Source organism: Hetaerina americana, unplaced genomic scaffold (genome assembly GCF_022747635.1).
Source record: "Hetaerina americana unplaced genomic scaffold, ioHetAmer1.1.p SCAF_31, whole genome shotgun sequence".
NCBI lineage: Eukaryota > Metazoa > Arthropoda > Insecta > Odonata > Calopterygidae > Hetaerina > Hetaerina americana.
In genome coordinates, this window is record NW_027286886.1 from 910,001 (window position 1) to 925,551 (window position 15,551).

At 40.6% G+C, this 15,551-nt stretch overlaps 1 protein-coding gene across 1 annotated transcript in view; it reads right to left on the minus strand.

Moving 5' to 3' along the window:
* Positions 1-15,551, minus strand: part of LOC139691242 (uncharacterized) — a 54,834-nt gene that overhangs the window by 31,033 nt on the left and 8,250 nt on the right. The window contains exons 6-7 of the mRNA XM_071588987.1: positions 7,164-7,317; positions 5,698-5,855 (exon numbers count right to left, since the gene is read on the minus strand). Of these exons, the coding sequence (XP_071445088.1) occupies positions 5,698-5,855; positions 7,164-7,317 (312 nt within the window). The remainder of the gene's footprint in view (positions 1-5,697; positions 5,856-7,163; positions 7,318-15,551) is intronic.

The window sequence follows — 15,551 nt, forward strand, 5'->3', positions numbered from 1 at the left end:
TTTCTCAAGATTACATGTACGAAGTTACCCTAATGATAGACTAAACACCTTGACACAGGCTGGTGTTCTGAGGACCCCTACAGCTGTGGGAGGGTCATTTGAGTGATGCTGTTACTTTAAAAACACTATGGAGGAAGGCAACCAGAAGTACCTTAATTATTTATCCCAAGACTAATAATGAACACTAAAATGTTAATAAGTCCTGGCAACTAAAGGAATGTCATGCCTGGCAGCAGGAGAGACAAGGCCTATTTAGCCGTCAACTCACAAAATCCTTGCAAAGTGAAATTGACAAGAGCAACAGAGAAAGAGACATGGAAGAGGGCTGAACTAGGGCTGAATTGAAATGTTCGGAATATTTTGAAAATCCAAGAAATAGTAAAATATATAGCAGGAGATGGAGAGATGAAATATAGATATTTTAGGTCTGTACAAGGTGAGATGAAGAATAATAGAGATTACAGGACTGATAGTTATAGAGTAATATACAGCAGAGGGGCAGAGAGCCAGTGAGGGTGGGCAATAATAATGATCAAATAGGCAGGGAGAGGATAGTAAACATAGAGCAAGCGACTGATAGAATATTATCGGTATAAGCAAAAGCTGAGGCAACGAACTAGGTCATTGCTCAGATCTACATGCCACCAAGCAATAGGGAGGAAGAATCAACAGGAGGAAATAATTGTGTTCCTGGAGGGAAGCATTTCATGGTGTGAGGGAATAGAATGCGATGGTACGCAAAGGAAGAGATGGTGGGGACTACAGATTAGGAATGAAAAATGACAGAGGGAGAAAGCAATAGTTTTTTGGAAGATATAATCATAATTAACAATTGGTTCAAAAACCACAATATGAGTAGATATACATGGAAAATTTCCCCAGATTCAGAAATATATCAATTAGACTATATCACAGTTAGGAGCAAATTTAGGAACAGCGTGATCAATTTGGTTTCCCTGGAGTGGATGTGAAGATTATAATTCAGTAATAATTGAGTGTAATATCAAATTCTGATAGATAAAACAGAGAAGACAGAAAGAAATTCAAAGAAGCCTTAAATTAAATGATAAGAAAGTAATATCGGCAAGCTTTAGAGATAGTTTAGAGATGAGTGAACACAGGGAGCTAGCTGCCATAGAATCAAAATGGGAGCATTTCAAAAGAGGGAAATAGAAAACCGTAAAAAAACTGAAGGATAGTTAAATAGAAAAGGAAACCATGGATTGCAGACGAGGTGATTAGACAAATATACAAGGGAATGAAATGGAAGATGATAAACATGGAGTTAGTTAGAAGGAAGTATAAGTTAAATATGAGGGTAGTTTGAAAGGTTCTCAGAATCACCACCAGATTTCAGCACTAGCACAACGAGTTTCCCATGTAGTAATAGCTAATCCTTATTCAGTAAAAACATAACGTATCAGTGCTCTGGGAAGAGATCTGTGGTGCAGATGCCCCTCTGTTCTTGTTCCTGTGTAGTGATTTGTGAAGATGGAAAACATTGAGATTCCAGCAGTGTTTAAATACTTCGTACAGGAAGGTATGAAAGCAGAGGAAATTAATGCCAACTTTCCAAACACTCTGGCGGACGCTGCTCCTTCATATTCAACTGTTGCCAAGTGAACAAGCAAGTTTAAGTTTGGTTGGAACAGCTTAGATAATGATCTGCTCAATAGTCAGCCAAAATGTGCCACTACCCCACAAATTATTACAAAAAAGCATAAAATGGTCATGGAGGATCACCAATTTAAAGTGCGACAAATAGCTAAAGCTGTAGGATGTCATCAGAATGGGCATATCACATTTTAACAGTGGAATTGGAGACGAGAAAATTATCTGCAAGATGGGTCTCTTGAGGCATGATCTTAGATGCATTAGAATGGAAATTCTTTTGAAAAAATATTTGACCAGTTTTTAGAGCAATCAACAAGTTTTCTGCAACAGTTTTCGACCACAGATGAAACTTGGGTCCACTACTATACCCCAGAGACAAAACAGCTGTCAAAGCAGTGGAAACATGCTGATTCACCACCACCAAAGAAAGCAAAGGCAATTCAGTTGGCTGGAAAGGTGATGGCTTCAGTTTTCTGGCATGCGAAAGGGATCTTGCCGATGGATTATCTTTCCATTGGTCAAACAATTACTGGACTATGCTACACTAACCTCCTTGACCAACCACAGCAAAAGATACTTGAAAAAAGGCCAGGTTTGGCAAGAAAAAGTCATCTTTCATTAAGACAAAACACGTCTGCACACAAGTGTCACTGCCTTGGGAAAAATACATGAACTAAGATACACATTGTTAACACACCCATTATTCCCCTGATTTGGCTCCATCAGATTTCTATCTCTCCCCCAATCTCAAAATTTTCTTCTGTGGACAAAGATTCTCTTCAAACAAAGAACTAACACGTGAAGTGGACAGGTGTTTTGCTGGCTTGAAAGATTATTTTTTAAGATGGGATCAAGACATTGGAACATCACTGGACCAAGTGCATTAGTGTACAGGGAGACAACTTACATTGAAAAATAAAAAAGGTTCACTGAGGTAAGTTGTTTATTTCTATTCCATTCCAAGAACTTTTTAAGTTACCCTCATAATTAACAAATAGAGCAAAAGAAGCATGGAGGAAGACGCATTGCCAGGATATAGAATGCTAACAAAGGAAGGGTGAAATTGGTGCACTGAATAGAAAGGTGAAAGATGTATCAGGAAGTAAGAAGGGAAAATCTGTGCAAACATGCTAAGACACAGAAATATCATTACTTGAACCAGGGAAGATTCAAGAGAAATGGAAGGAATATATACAGGTAGAAGAACTATATGGTAAAGACATTAGGTCAGGAAGCTAAGATATACGTTGCTTGTTCAATAACTCCTTGGAAAATCCAATAAACGTCACAAGTTTCAGCTATATCCATCAAGTGATTTCATTTTCATAATCAATTGAAGCAATAAACTTTTGTCTATTTAGAAAAATAAAAAAAATGAGTTTCATGCAGTGATTAAACACTTTTTTTCAAAAGGATAAACACCAAAGGAGATCAAAGCTAAGTTGGCTGAAGGTCCTGGCACATCTGCTCCTGTATTTGAGACTGTTTACAATTGAGTAAATGGGTTTCAATACAGCCGTGCATCCACAAATGATGAACGTCATTCAGGACGTCCAGTGGAAGTGGCTTTCTCCAAAATGATTATGAAAATCCATCATATGATTTTGAGCGTCCAAGGAATCAAAGCTTGCAAAAGAGTTGAGGTTACATGTATATCACAAGGTACAACGTTTAAAATTTTGCATGAAAAATTGTGTGCGAAGAAATGTTGGTAAGATGGGCTCCGCGTTTGCTCACAGCAGAGAATAAATGCAATCATGAATTCAATTTGGATGCTGGTTTGGCGCATTTCCATCACAATCCTGAGGAGTGCTTGCATTAATACATATCTGTGGATGAAATATTGATACACCTTGTGTATTACAGTCAAGAGACAAATGAACAGTTGAAACCATGGGTTTCTAAAGTCAATTCAGCTCCAAAGAAGACGAAGATGGTGTGATTGGCTGACAAAGCGAGGGCCAGGGATTTTTGGGATGCAATCGGAACCATCTACATTGAATACTCACGAAAAGAACAAATAATAAATGGAGAGTATTATACGTTGTTACTGCACTCGTTGAGAAATTAAATCTAGAAAAAACATCCTCATTTGGCAAAGAAGAAATTCTCTTCCAGCAAGACAATGACAGTTCCCGAGGTAAAAATAATGGCATTAAAATTCAAATTACAATTACACATCAATTGCATTCACCCTATTTAGCTCCAAGGGGTTTATATACTTATCACTTTCAGGCTCCACTTCGTGGAATTATTTGATATACTAATTAAATGAGTTTGTAATTTTCAACGGACTTTTCAAGTCTAAAGAAAATTACACTCATTTAATATGGACCTAGAGATTTACTTTATTTACAAACTTTAAAAATATGGCTTGGGGAAAACAATTCATGTCAAATGAGGTCCTCACCACATTAGATGCCTATCTTGAGGACTCTCCTCTACTCTTTAGAGAGCTTAAAAAATCTACTCTTTAGAGAGCTTAAAAAAACTGGAGAACCGCTGGGAAAAGTGCAGTGAGATAAAAGGAGATGTCGCAAAATAAAAAAATGTACCCAAAATAATGTTTCTTTAATTTTTCTCAAGGATGTTGAACGACAAATGCATAAAGAGAATATGACATAGATAGATGAGAATTGCTTAAGTTCAGGCATACTGGAAGGCAAGAAAGTGAGGGCATTAAGGGAATTGAAAAATCAGTCAGTGCTGAGGAAGCAGAAAACACTCCCACAGAACTACTTCAAGGTCTAGGCAAAATGGGAGGAGTTTTTTTGGACTAATTCGTAGCAATTTTGACAAGAGGAATTAGTCTGGGAGATTTCATGAGATCAGTCTTAATTCCTATTACAAAAGAGAAAAAGGCAGGCATAGGTGAAGAATAAAGAACAATAAGTTTGATTTTGCAAACAGCTAAAGAGATACTGACGATCTCCAATGAGAGGATGGTGAGCAAGGCAAATGATAATGATAGGTTTGGGTTTAGGAAGGGCGCACATGAGGCCATAAAAGTAAAGAGGTCATTAATAAAGAGGCACATTAAATACAATCTGGATTTATTTTTCTGTTTGATAGATGATTAGTAGGCATTTGATAGGAATGAATTGGGAAAACTTGATAAATATATTGCAGGAAATAGTAGTCGTATTTGGAGGGATAAGAGACTTATCTGCAACCTGTACAAGACTTAAGACTGCTCCAGTGCAAGTAGTGGAAGGAGAGTTGGGATGAGCAGTATAAGGAAGATGGGTAAGAGAGGGATGTCCAGCATCACCTCTGTTGTACAACATGTATTTGGAGGACATTGTTTAAGAGGCATAATTTGAATTGTAGATAGTAATTAAAGCAGGTGGTGAATTCATAAAATCAATTAGGTTTAAAAATGATCAAGCTTGATTTTACCAGGCAACCAAGGGAATGCAAGTATTGGTGACCACATTGGAAAGCCAGTGAATCAATGCAATTAACTCTTCATTTGTTTTCCTTCCGGTCTATTTTGTTTTCTCCTTGGTACTACACACCCACAACCCCAAAGCCCTCCAATTTATGGTTATCCAATAGCCTCAATAACTAAGTTTCAAAGCCATAAAAAGTATGTTACATATAAATGTTTTCACCTAACTTTTTTTACATCTTAACTCAATTCCCATAACTCCTTTCTCTTTAGTACAATTTTCTCTAAAGGTACAAATCTTTTCTTAATGTCTTCAGTACTTGGTTACTTTTTATCAAAAACAAATCATAAATAGGTGAAGTGATTTACCTGTTCCATGTTTTACCCTTCAACATAAATCTTTAACTAATCCTTCATATTTTTGAGCCATTTCATTCATTTAATAATCATTGATTCTTAGCCCATACCTAAAACACTGGTCCTGTAATCCACTATCACAATGATGACAATCCATTGGCTGACTGGCTTTAAAAAGCTTGATTGGTTCCCCACTTGCTTTCATCCCAACATCTTCCCACATCCCATTCCTTTCTTCTCCCCCAATTTGTTTGCCCACATACACTCCCTTCCCCAATTATCTTGCAGAAATTGCTAATTTGAAAGTAAAAAATATTCTTCATAATTCTACTCACTCGGGTTACAAACAGTAAGATTTCTCCTCAGATATTCCTGAATATTTCTGGCACAATCTTCTTTTAGTGATGACGAAACAAGAGATGACAAGATCCAATCAAGTAAACGTCCTGCCATATGCACCTCACCTTCTCCTTGGACAGACAGGAGCAATTTCCTAGAAAGATATCATGAAGGTTTTAAGTAGATTCAATTTTCGGAGTTCACTTGTCACAAAATATGCCATGCTCCCCAATGGCAGCTAACTCCAAAGGCAGAAGGATTAACTATATAATTACAATTAGGGAGAGGAAGTATGACTGCTGGAGTAATCTGACAAGTAAAGCTGAAGATTTGGGCTGAGGCACAGCAAATCATTGCTGCAGTATTGTCGCGTAAGGGTAGGAAAGGAAATCTCATTTATTGACTGAATGGTGTGCTCATTGAATAAGTTAATTCTTAGACTACAATCAATCCGATTGAGGTAAACAAATGAAGAAGAAGAGTCAGACCCACCACTTCCCATTCAATGACTCACAAGTGAGTTCCACTGCCATGAGGTCCTCATCACAGATAGGATGCCCTTTAGCCGTTAAGTAACAACCAATGGCAATCTGAGTTTCAATGACCAAGAGATATGACTCAATATCATTAAGGCCAGGTTTTTTTATGTCTTGCTTAATCCAATTGTTGGTTAATGTGCATGTTAACTTAACATAGAGATTATCAACAAATCCAATTCTATAAACAAATAAGATTGCTCACTAGTGAGTGTAAAATGTTTAACCACAGCAGCACCATCTGTCAGTCATTCAGCAGTTTAACAGTTGGTTTTTAACTTTACCAGCAATCATAAAACTGACTTTTGGTCTTAACTAGCCTGAATAACATAATATCATAAACAACTAGATCACTACGTCATCAAGATGCATGCTTAAATAACAGAAGCCAATTACTATCTGATCTCTAATTTACACTGAAGGCTCACTACATCTAACCTAACAAGAATAAAAAAATACATTATGGTAGAACTCGGAATGAAAACCTTCTTTTATGCAGGATTTTCAGACAGAACCTTTAAAATTGAAATCATTGTTAATAAAAATTCAGAGGAGAAATAATGGTTTCAGTCCCAGTTTCATCCTTCCAAAGGGCAAGGCTTGAAACCTGTAATTCAGTTTAGAGTTCACTTGATATGTTCAATATATCCCACATAAAGTTTATGGCAATGAATTCTAATTTGGTTCACATATTTCATAAAGCAGTCAGAAAAGTAATCCATGAATCTAAAAAACAATTCATAAATTTAGTGAGCCACAAAAATGTTCATTGAAAGTTGCAACAATGCAATACATTAAAATTTTCAAATATACAAATAACAATAATAAAATTTGTACTTGATGTATTCTTCAAGTAGATTCAATACAAATGAAGGCCTTATTTTAATTTGTACCCTTAACATGATAAGACAAGATTTTATACTCACGTTATCAGGGTCATTGAGAGAGCATCATCATCTTCTTCATTAAAATTTATTAACATATTAATGAGGATATCTTCCACTCCACAATCAAGAATTTCAGATAATTTCTTCAACTGTAATAGAAGGTCACTCGCTGACATATTTGCATAGCTCTGACCTGCAAAGGTTTCATATAAGTTTTAATCCATTAGATTTTAAAGCTCATTAACAAGGCCACAGAGGGCATTCCCGGCAAAATCAACCAAGCTCACCAATGCATTTTAGCCTCTAGACAAAATCAGAATTAAGATAAAATGGGTGGAGAAAGTGATGCCTAATTTTTCAATTTTTTTGCATCATTTTACAGTTGTAGTGGACAAAAGATGGCAAAAATTACTAAGCAGAATAATTTCCAACAACTTTTACTTTTAACCTTCCTTAAGTAAGAAAGCTGCTCTCAATCTCATTTTAAAACCCTTGATGGGCTTGAATCTAACATTATAGGATTAGGAATATCCAATTATAATAAAAAGGTCATAAAAATACTGTTTAAGCCTTCCATACCTCAATGTGCATTGGAAATAAATGAAAATGCATTGTAGTTAGTGCACATACTGTTTTAAAATTTGGTTTTTATGTCATCCAAATTAGGTTCCATTTTGAAATGTTTAAGATATTCTGAAAAAGTTATGTAAACAAAATGTGTTTTTGGCAGATTAAAAAATACTTCACTTTGAAGTTTCCTAAAAAAATTATCTTCTATGACCTTGTAAATTTAACCCCTCCCCCTGGGCTACAATTTTGATGTGGTGAAGGAAGGGTCTGTGAATTCCAATGGCCCCCAGAGATGTGCTGGCGAGAGCAATGATAATAAATCTAGGTAGAGTTGCCCATGTCAGATATATCAAAGGGTAGGAGCCAGAAAAAGGGTAGTCTGTGCACCATTTGTTCATCAGTAAGACAGCTAGTAGTGTTGGGGGTTTATAGGGAGCGTCGACAGCTACAGTCATTTTGCACCACTGTCAAAATGATTAGAACCTCAGTTCCATTTTATTAATAACTAAATAAGTAAATAAATACACGAATAAATAAGTAAATAAATAAATAGATAATTGTTAAAATCAAAAACCATTTAAATTATGAGATCCAAACTAAAGCTGCCTCATTAAACCAGTTACCCTTAAAAAAGTTAAGACTCGATTTATAAAGCCAGAGTCATCCCCTAAAATATTACTTAAATCTCCCCTTATATTAAGCCTTTCTCTGGCCCTTTGGTAATTGCTGCATTGAGTCAGGATATTTTTTATCGTCAGGGGTTGGTCCAACTCATTACAGCGATACTGTTCTTTTACCTCCGTGAAGAGGTACGAGTGAGTGAGGGCAGAGTGCCCTATCCTCAGGCTCGTGATCATGATCTCTTCCTTCCAAATATTCCGGAAGGAAGAGGGCCCATGCTGAAACGACCGATTTTATGACCCTAAGTTTATTGTTTTACAAGGACCACCAAGCTTCCTTCCACTGGTTCAGGACCAAATTCCACAAGGCAGCCTTTACGTCCTTCACAGGAACCAAGGTGGAGTCGGTCTCAGGATTGCCCAGGGCTTCCTTTGCTGCTTTGTCAGCTTTTTCATTGCCTGTTATTCCAACATGACCAGGAGTCCATATAAAAGATACCCTGTTCCCCTTTCTCTGAAGGGACAAGAGGGTATAATGGATGTCTTGAACTATTGGGTGCATAGGTGCAAAGACTGATATTGATTTTTGGGCGTTCAACGAGTCCGAACAGATGAGGAAAGAGCCATTGTTTTCTTTTATTTCTCTTAGGGCTGTCCTTATGGCTGACAGTTTGGCAGTGTATACACAGCAAAATGTGTGAAGTTTTTTTCCCCACGACTCCATGGTAGTGGGACACGACCGCATAGGCATATGCTGATTCTGACTTCAACCCATCGGTGTAGACAGGGACAAAGTCAGAGTGCAAGCCGAGGATGGCACTGAAGAGTCGCTGGAATTCCGACTCTGTCATCTTTGCTTTGCAGTGCACATGAGAGATGGACTTAATATCCAGCTTTGGTGTTAACCAGGGTGGATATTTAGCGTAGGAGATGGGGTATATTTGAGGAAAGGTAAAATTAACCTCATGAATTATATCATTAAAACGAATGGCAAGGGGCCTAGTTGCCCTTCTCCGCCTGTTAAAAAGTCTTAAAACCATTGGTTAAAAACAATGTTTTCACAAGGGTGGTTGGTCTCGGATAAAACTTTACAGGCATAATTGCCCATCAAAATCGTCCTGCGGGTTGCCAATGGAGGCTCTCATGTGTCAGCAAGTAGGCTTGGGACTGGGCTGGTTCTAAATGCCCCAGTGGCCAACCGTGTCCCGGCATAGTGGACACATGAAAGTGGTCTCAAGTAAGATTCTCGACCTGACGAATATATTATGGAACCGTAGTCCAGTTTTGAACAGACCAAGCCTCAGTACAATAAAAGCATGGTAGTGCGGTCTGCTCCCCATGTGGAGTGAGTTAAATCTTTAAAACGTTGAGGGTTTCGCGACACCTCTCGCGTAATACGCTAATATACTCCCACCAGCTCAGCTTTTTGTCCAGGGTCATGCCGAGAAACCGGACAGACTCCACAAATGGGAGATTCCTACCCAGCAGGCTTATAGTCGGGGTAACGTGGGGTCTGCGAAGACGGTGAAAATGCACGCATTTCGTTTTCTCCATGAAGAAACGAAATCCGTTCCTTCGGGACCACTCTCCTAGTTTATTTAGGGCCACCTGAGCTTGCCTGGAGGCATTTCCTAATCACGCCGACCGGCAAAATATGGCTAGGTCGTCCACAAAGAGCGATGCCATCACCGGAGCATTCATGCATTCTATCACGTCGTTGATGGTGACAGCAAATAACGTCACGCTCAGCACGGATCCCTGAGCTACCCCGTTCTCTTGTATAAAGGATCGGGATAAGTGCTTGCCAGTACTTACTTTAAAAAATAAGTTTGTTAAAAAATTCCTGATAAATAGGGCCATATTGCCTCTAAATCCCCACTTGTGCAACATGTTAAGGATTTTCCATCGCCACACACTATCATAGGTCTTCTCCAAGTCGAAGAAGACTGCTACGACATGTTGACGTGAGAGAAAGGCTTCCTGGATAAGGTTGTCAGTGCGCACCAGATGGTCTGTTGTGGACCTCCCATGCTGAAAGCCGCACTGAGCGTCAGAGAGCAGGTGTGGTCTCTCCAAGCACCAAATGAGCCGTCGGTTTACCACCCTTTCCATCACTTTGCACAGGCAGCTGGTAAGAGATATGGGACGGTAGTTATTCGGGTGTTTTTGTTCTTGCGGTGTTTCAGAATTGGTATCACAACGGACTCTCGCCAGGAATTTGGAAAACTGCCCTCGGTCCACAATTGGTTGAGGGCATTTAGGACCTCCCCAATCACTGTTTCCAGAATATTCCGGAGAAAAGCATTGTGGATTTGGTCCGCACCTGGCGAGATGTTATGCGAGTCCTGGATTTCAGCTCCCAGGGCGCGAAGGGTACATTGCAATCTGCCGGTGTTGGACCTACACCGAAATTAAGAGGGACACTCTCGCATCACCTCTTTATGTTTACAGAGTCCGTGGCATAGCCCTCGTCACTGCTGTTGGCCGCGAACTGCCTGGCGAATATGTCGCTTATTTCAGCGGGTGAAGTAACCACTCAGCCAGCTATAAGCAATGGCGAGATTGCAAAAGAGCCCTTGGACCCGGAGATTTTCTTCACTTTGTCCCATACCTGAGCAAGTGGCGTACGATGGTTAATGGTAGAGACAAATTCTATCCAGGAAGCCCTCTTTGCCTCCTTAATGGCCTTTCGAGCTTGTGCTCGCAGGCGGTGGAATGATGCCAGATTTGTTGCCGTGGGGTATTTTTTAAAAATATTTAACAACTTTTTCCTCATCTGGATAGCCCTGTCGCATTCCCCATTCCACCAAGGGACAGGTGCTTGATCAAGGTTCCCGGATGTAAGGGGGACACTTTTGGTAGCTGCCGCCAGGAACGTCAAAGTTAATGTCTTGACGTTGTGCAATGCGTCAAAACTTGCATTGTGTTTTTATGTAAAGATACGCTTGAATAGCATCAAGTCGGCACAGCTTATATGCCAGTTTTCCGGGGGTTCAGAAATGTTGAGAGAATTGCCTTCTTTTGCGATTAGAAGAGGAAAGTGGTCACTCCCACAGAGATCGTTGTGGACGGACATGTTAAGCTTTGGGGCTAGACTCCTCGAGCATACAGAGAGATCTATTGCTGAGAATTCCCCATTAAAGCTGTTAAAGTGAGTTTTTTCACCACTATTTAATAAAAACAGGTTAAAGTCCTCAATAAAGTTGGATAAGATTCGTCCTCTCCTATTACTTGTGGTTTCTGGCCCCCCCCCCCCAGAGAGGAACATGGGCATTAAAATCTCCCATAAAAATGAATGGCTGTGGAAGCTGGCGGACAAGGGCTTCAAGATTCAGGCGAGTCACCGGTGCACCCTCTGGCAGATACACTTCACATAACGTTATCCTCTCAGGGGTTTTGCACTGCGACAGCACTGCTTGAAATGGAGAGTTCAGTTGCACCCGGGAGGTGTTAAGGGCCTCATGAGTCGCAACTGCTACTCCACCTTGAGTTCGTTGACCACTCGTGTCATCCGTTCTAAAAACAGTGTACCCCTTTATAAAACCCTTGTCTTCAGCCTTAAAATGTGTCTCATGCAGACCAATGCAAGAGAGTTTAAAATCATGGATTAAAACGGCCAGCTCCTCCTTGTGCTGATAAAAACCATTGCAGTTCCACTGGAATATAAAAGACATTAAAAGTGTAAAATTAAAATAAATAAATAAATAGGTCTATTAAAAGGTGGTGAGATGGCCAACTGTTTTGTGCTTATCGCTTGAAGAGATGTTTCCTCCTCCAATCGCTTGCAAAGACCTCAGTATCCGAGATACTGTGGCCCTCTTCCATGGCTTTGCTGGAGGTGTAGGGGAAGGTGTCTTCTCACACCCTTTCGGCGTGTTCCCTTGGTAGTTTTTAGTGGGCTCTTCTTTGAAGGGCCCAACGGAGTAGGTGGCTTGTTGTCCACCTTACTCTTTGTCTCTTTCGTGCTCTTGGGTTTGGGCACTCGCGTGTCTGTAGCGATGTCTTTTGAGACCACCGTTTGCCAGGCGATGGAACACTGTAGCAATTGCATGGTCACAATGGAAGCAAAGGACCGGGAGAAAGTTGGGGCGATTAGTGCCCTGTATTTTCTCCTCGCTTCCGCATATGGAATTTTTTCCAACATTTTTATCTCCATGACCTTCCTTTCTTCTTTCATCTTCGGACAATCACGAGAGTACACTGGGTGTGTACCCTCATAAATGACGCAAAGAAGTTCTTAAGAGCACTCTTTATCCTTGTGCGCATCTTTGCCACAGTGTGGGCCCTCGCAGCGCGACGCGACATGGCCGAACCATTGACATTTGAAACAACACATGGGGGAATGAATGGTCTCAGTGGGACAGGGATGGGACCAACGAACACCTTGCTGGGTAGTCTGTCGCACGCAAACGTCAAGATCACAGAGGTGCTGTTTATGTTTTCTCCATTGCGCCTCGTGGTGAGTGAACAACAATCCCTGAGAGAACATTTCTGTCTTGATTTCGTCGACATCCACGTAGAGGTCATAATGACTAATGACTTCCCAACAGGTGTTAAGAGTATGGTGCACCTCCACCTTTATCGGAATGTCATGGAGCATTCCCATTGCTAATAGTTTTTTGCTCTGTTTTTCGTTTAAGGTCTCTATGAGCAGTGTACCATCCCTAAGTTTCTTCACCCTCTGGGGGTCTCCAGGTATGAACAGCGATAAAACTCTTCGTATCAGGAAAGGAGAAACCTTTTTCAAGGTCTCACCTTTTTTTACACAAGACATTATCAGGTAACGCTTACATGCGCCAACACACTTACCTCCCCTGCCCGTGTCCAGACGGGATCTATTGGGTGGTGGAAAAGATTTTTCCTCCATAATACGAGGGTCATCCGGAAAGTAGTACCCGTTCGTGAAATAAAGACACAAAAGTAAATATTAACAAACATAAAAAATTTTATTTGAAAGAGGATACTTTAAACTACTTCTCAACATAATCTCCAAGCAAATTAAGGCATTTGTCATAACGTGTGACAAGTTTCTGTATTCCTGCTGCATAGTCCTTCGCCGCCAGCTCATTGAGATACAGGGTCACTCCTTCTTTAAGTTCTTCATCGCTGTCAAATCTTTTTCCTGCCAAAAAGTCTTTAAGCTTTGTAAAGAGATGAAAATCTGAAGGGGCCAAGTCCGGGCTATACGGTGGATGGCCGATCGTTCCTCACGAATTCGTCAACTGAGCTCACCAGTTGGTCTGTAATGACAGACGGTCTCCCCGAACGCTCATCGTCGTGTGTGTTCCCCCTCCCCATGTTGAAGTTGCGACACCACCGCCGAACAGACGACTCGTCCATTACATTGTCTCCATACACCTCCTTTAATTGGCGATGAATATCACATGGGCGAACGTTTCTTGCATTGAGGAATTTAATCACTGCCCTCACTTCACAACTGGCGGCGTTCTCAATTTTTTTAAACATTGTAAACAATCACAGAAACAACACAGGCAATGCTAGCGTCACGCAACTTGGCTCAGAGAAGGCAGACAAGCCACTGAAGCTATCTGACCTCGTCCAGCGGCTACTCGCGTCGTCAGCACTTCATGCGGCACGAACGGGTACTACTTTCCGGATGACCCTCGTAATACATAATTCGTTCCTCAGCCTCCCCACCCACCACGGAGCAACACATTCGGGACGCCGCTCTGCAGAACCGGAGCGGTCGCCAGGGCTAACTCAAGTGATATAGCACTTCAGAAGTGGTTGTCTGTTTCGACCCCCACAACCTTGACACTCGCCACCGGAGCGAAAATGCAACGGAAGCTGATTGACCGGGAGTGGCTAGCTCCCGGCCTCCTGTTTATGCAAAATCCGGGGCCGAAGAGGGATATCGCTCTCCGGTCCATACAGGGCATCCAAAACCCTGCTGGGAACCAGAAAGATCACCCTCAAGGACCCCCTTCTCTCCCTTACGGGTCTCGAGGCACGGCAAACACCTGGGTGGATCGCAGGCCAGATGGTATGGCCGCTTACAGACAGTGGATCCACAGCACTCTCCAGACACATCCCTTGCTGGCTTTTAGTCGCCTCTTATGACAAGCAGGGATACTGCGGGAGTATTCTCTATCCCCCTACACGCGGGGGTGAGTAAGACAGCTACAAAAGCATCTGACCCCAGTGGGGTAGGCAAATAAATGTGATGCACCAAGTTAAAAGCACTATTGAGAGAGGCAATGGGACATTACCTCAATTATTTATGCATGTATTATGATAAATATGGACAAAAACAAAGAGATAGTGAATCATGGCAACTACAGGAAGTAACCGACTGTGCTGGATGCTGTCGTTGGTATTGGGAGAAGCTAGGCCTCCACAATCATCATCATATGAAATCCTGTAAAACTGAATTGAAAGCAGAGGAAAATAAAATCCAGAAAAGGACTGCAAAGGCTAAGATAGTGACATGAAAAGTTGGGATGATGACAGGGAAACAAGAAAATATCAAGAGGAACTGGAGAAATGTGAATATTATTTAGATTGGTGATGTCATTTTTTAAATAAATATTTTTTTGGTTGATTGGGGTGTCTAAAATGTCTCTTTAGTGACAATGTGGAAAATGTATAATTAGCCCCATCGTACTACAGTAGGAGAGATCATGTAAATAAAATTAGAAAGAATACATGTAGAACAAATAAGTTTAAGATACCATTTTTCCCATGAATGAAAGGGGATCAAAATAACATTGCCCAACCATGCTAGGGCAGAAGTATTTTGTATCGAAAGTAGTCTGGAGCCTAATCACCCCTTGCCATACACCCTAGTGGCGGCTTAGATGATACTATGCAATAATGATGCCTACCTATTTTGTGTGTCTGCCTGGGTTGTTGCTTTTATGGGACAGGTTGTAAAAAGATGCCTGACATGCCAAAGTTTGCCAAGAATCAGCAAAAATCACCATGATTGTAGTTAAGTCATAAATTATCTGATTTCATAGAAGAAGTCGACAGATCTCAAATAATAAGACTGTGACTAGTGACTGGGTTAACAGGTACATATCCAAAGAAGCTTTCACCTGATATTTCACTGAATGCCGACATCCAAGCAGCACTCAAAGACAGTTGGAATTACTCTGTTTCCATGATGCAGTGAATTCACACTTAGTGATGAAGAAAAATGTTGGTTGAATGTGCGATGAGCTTCCACAGAAAGTATTTCTCATTTGAGAGAGCAAATTTGTGGTCATATCAATAC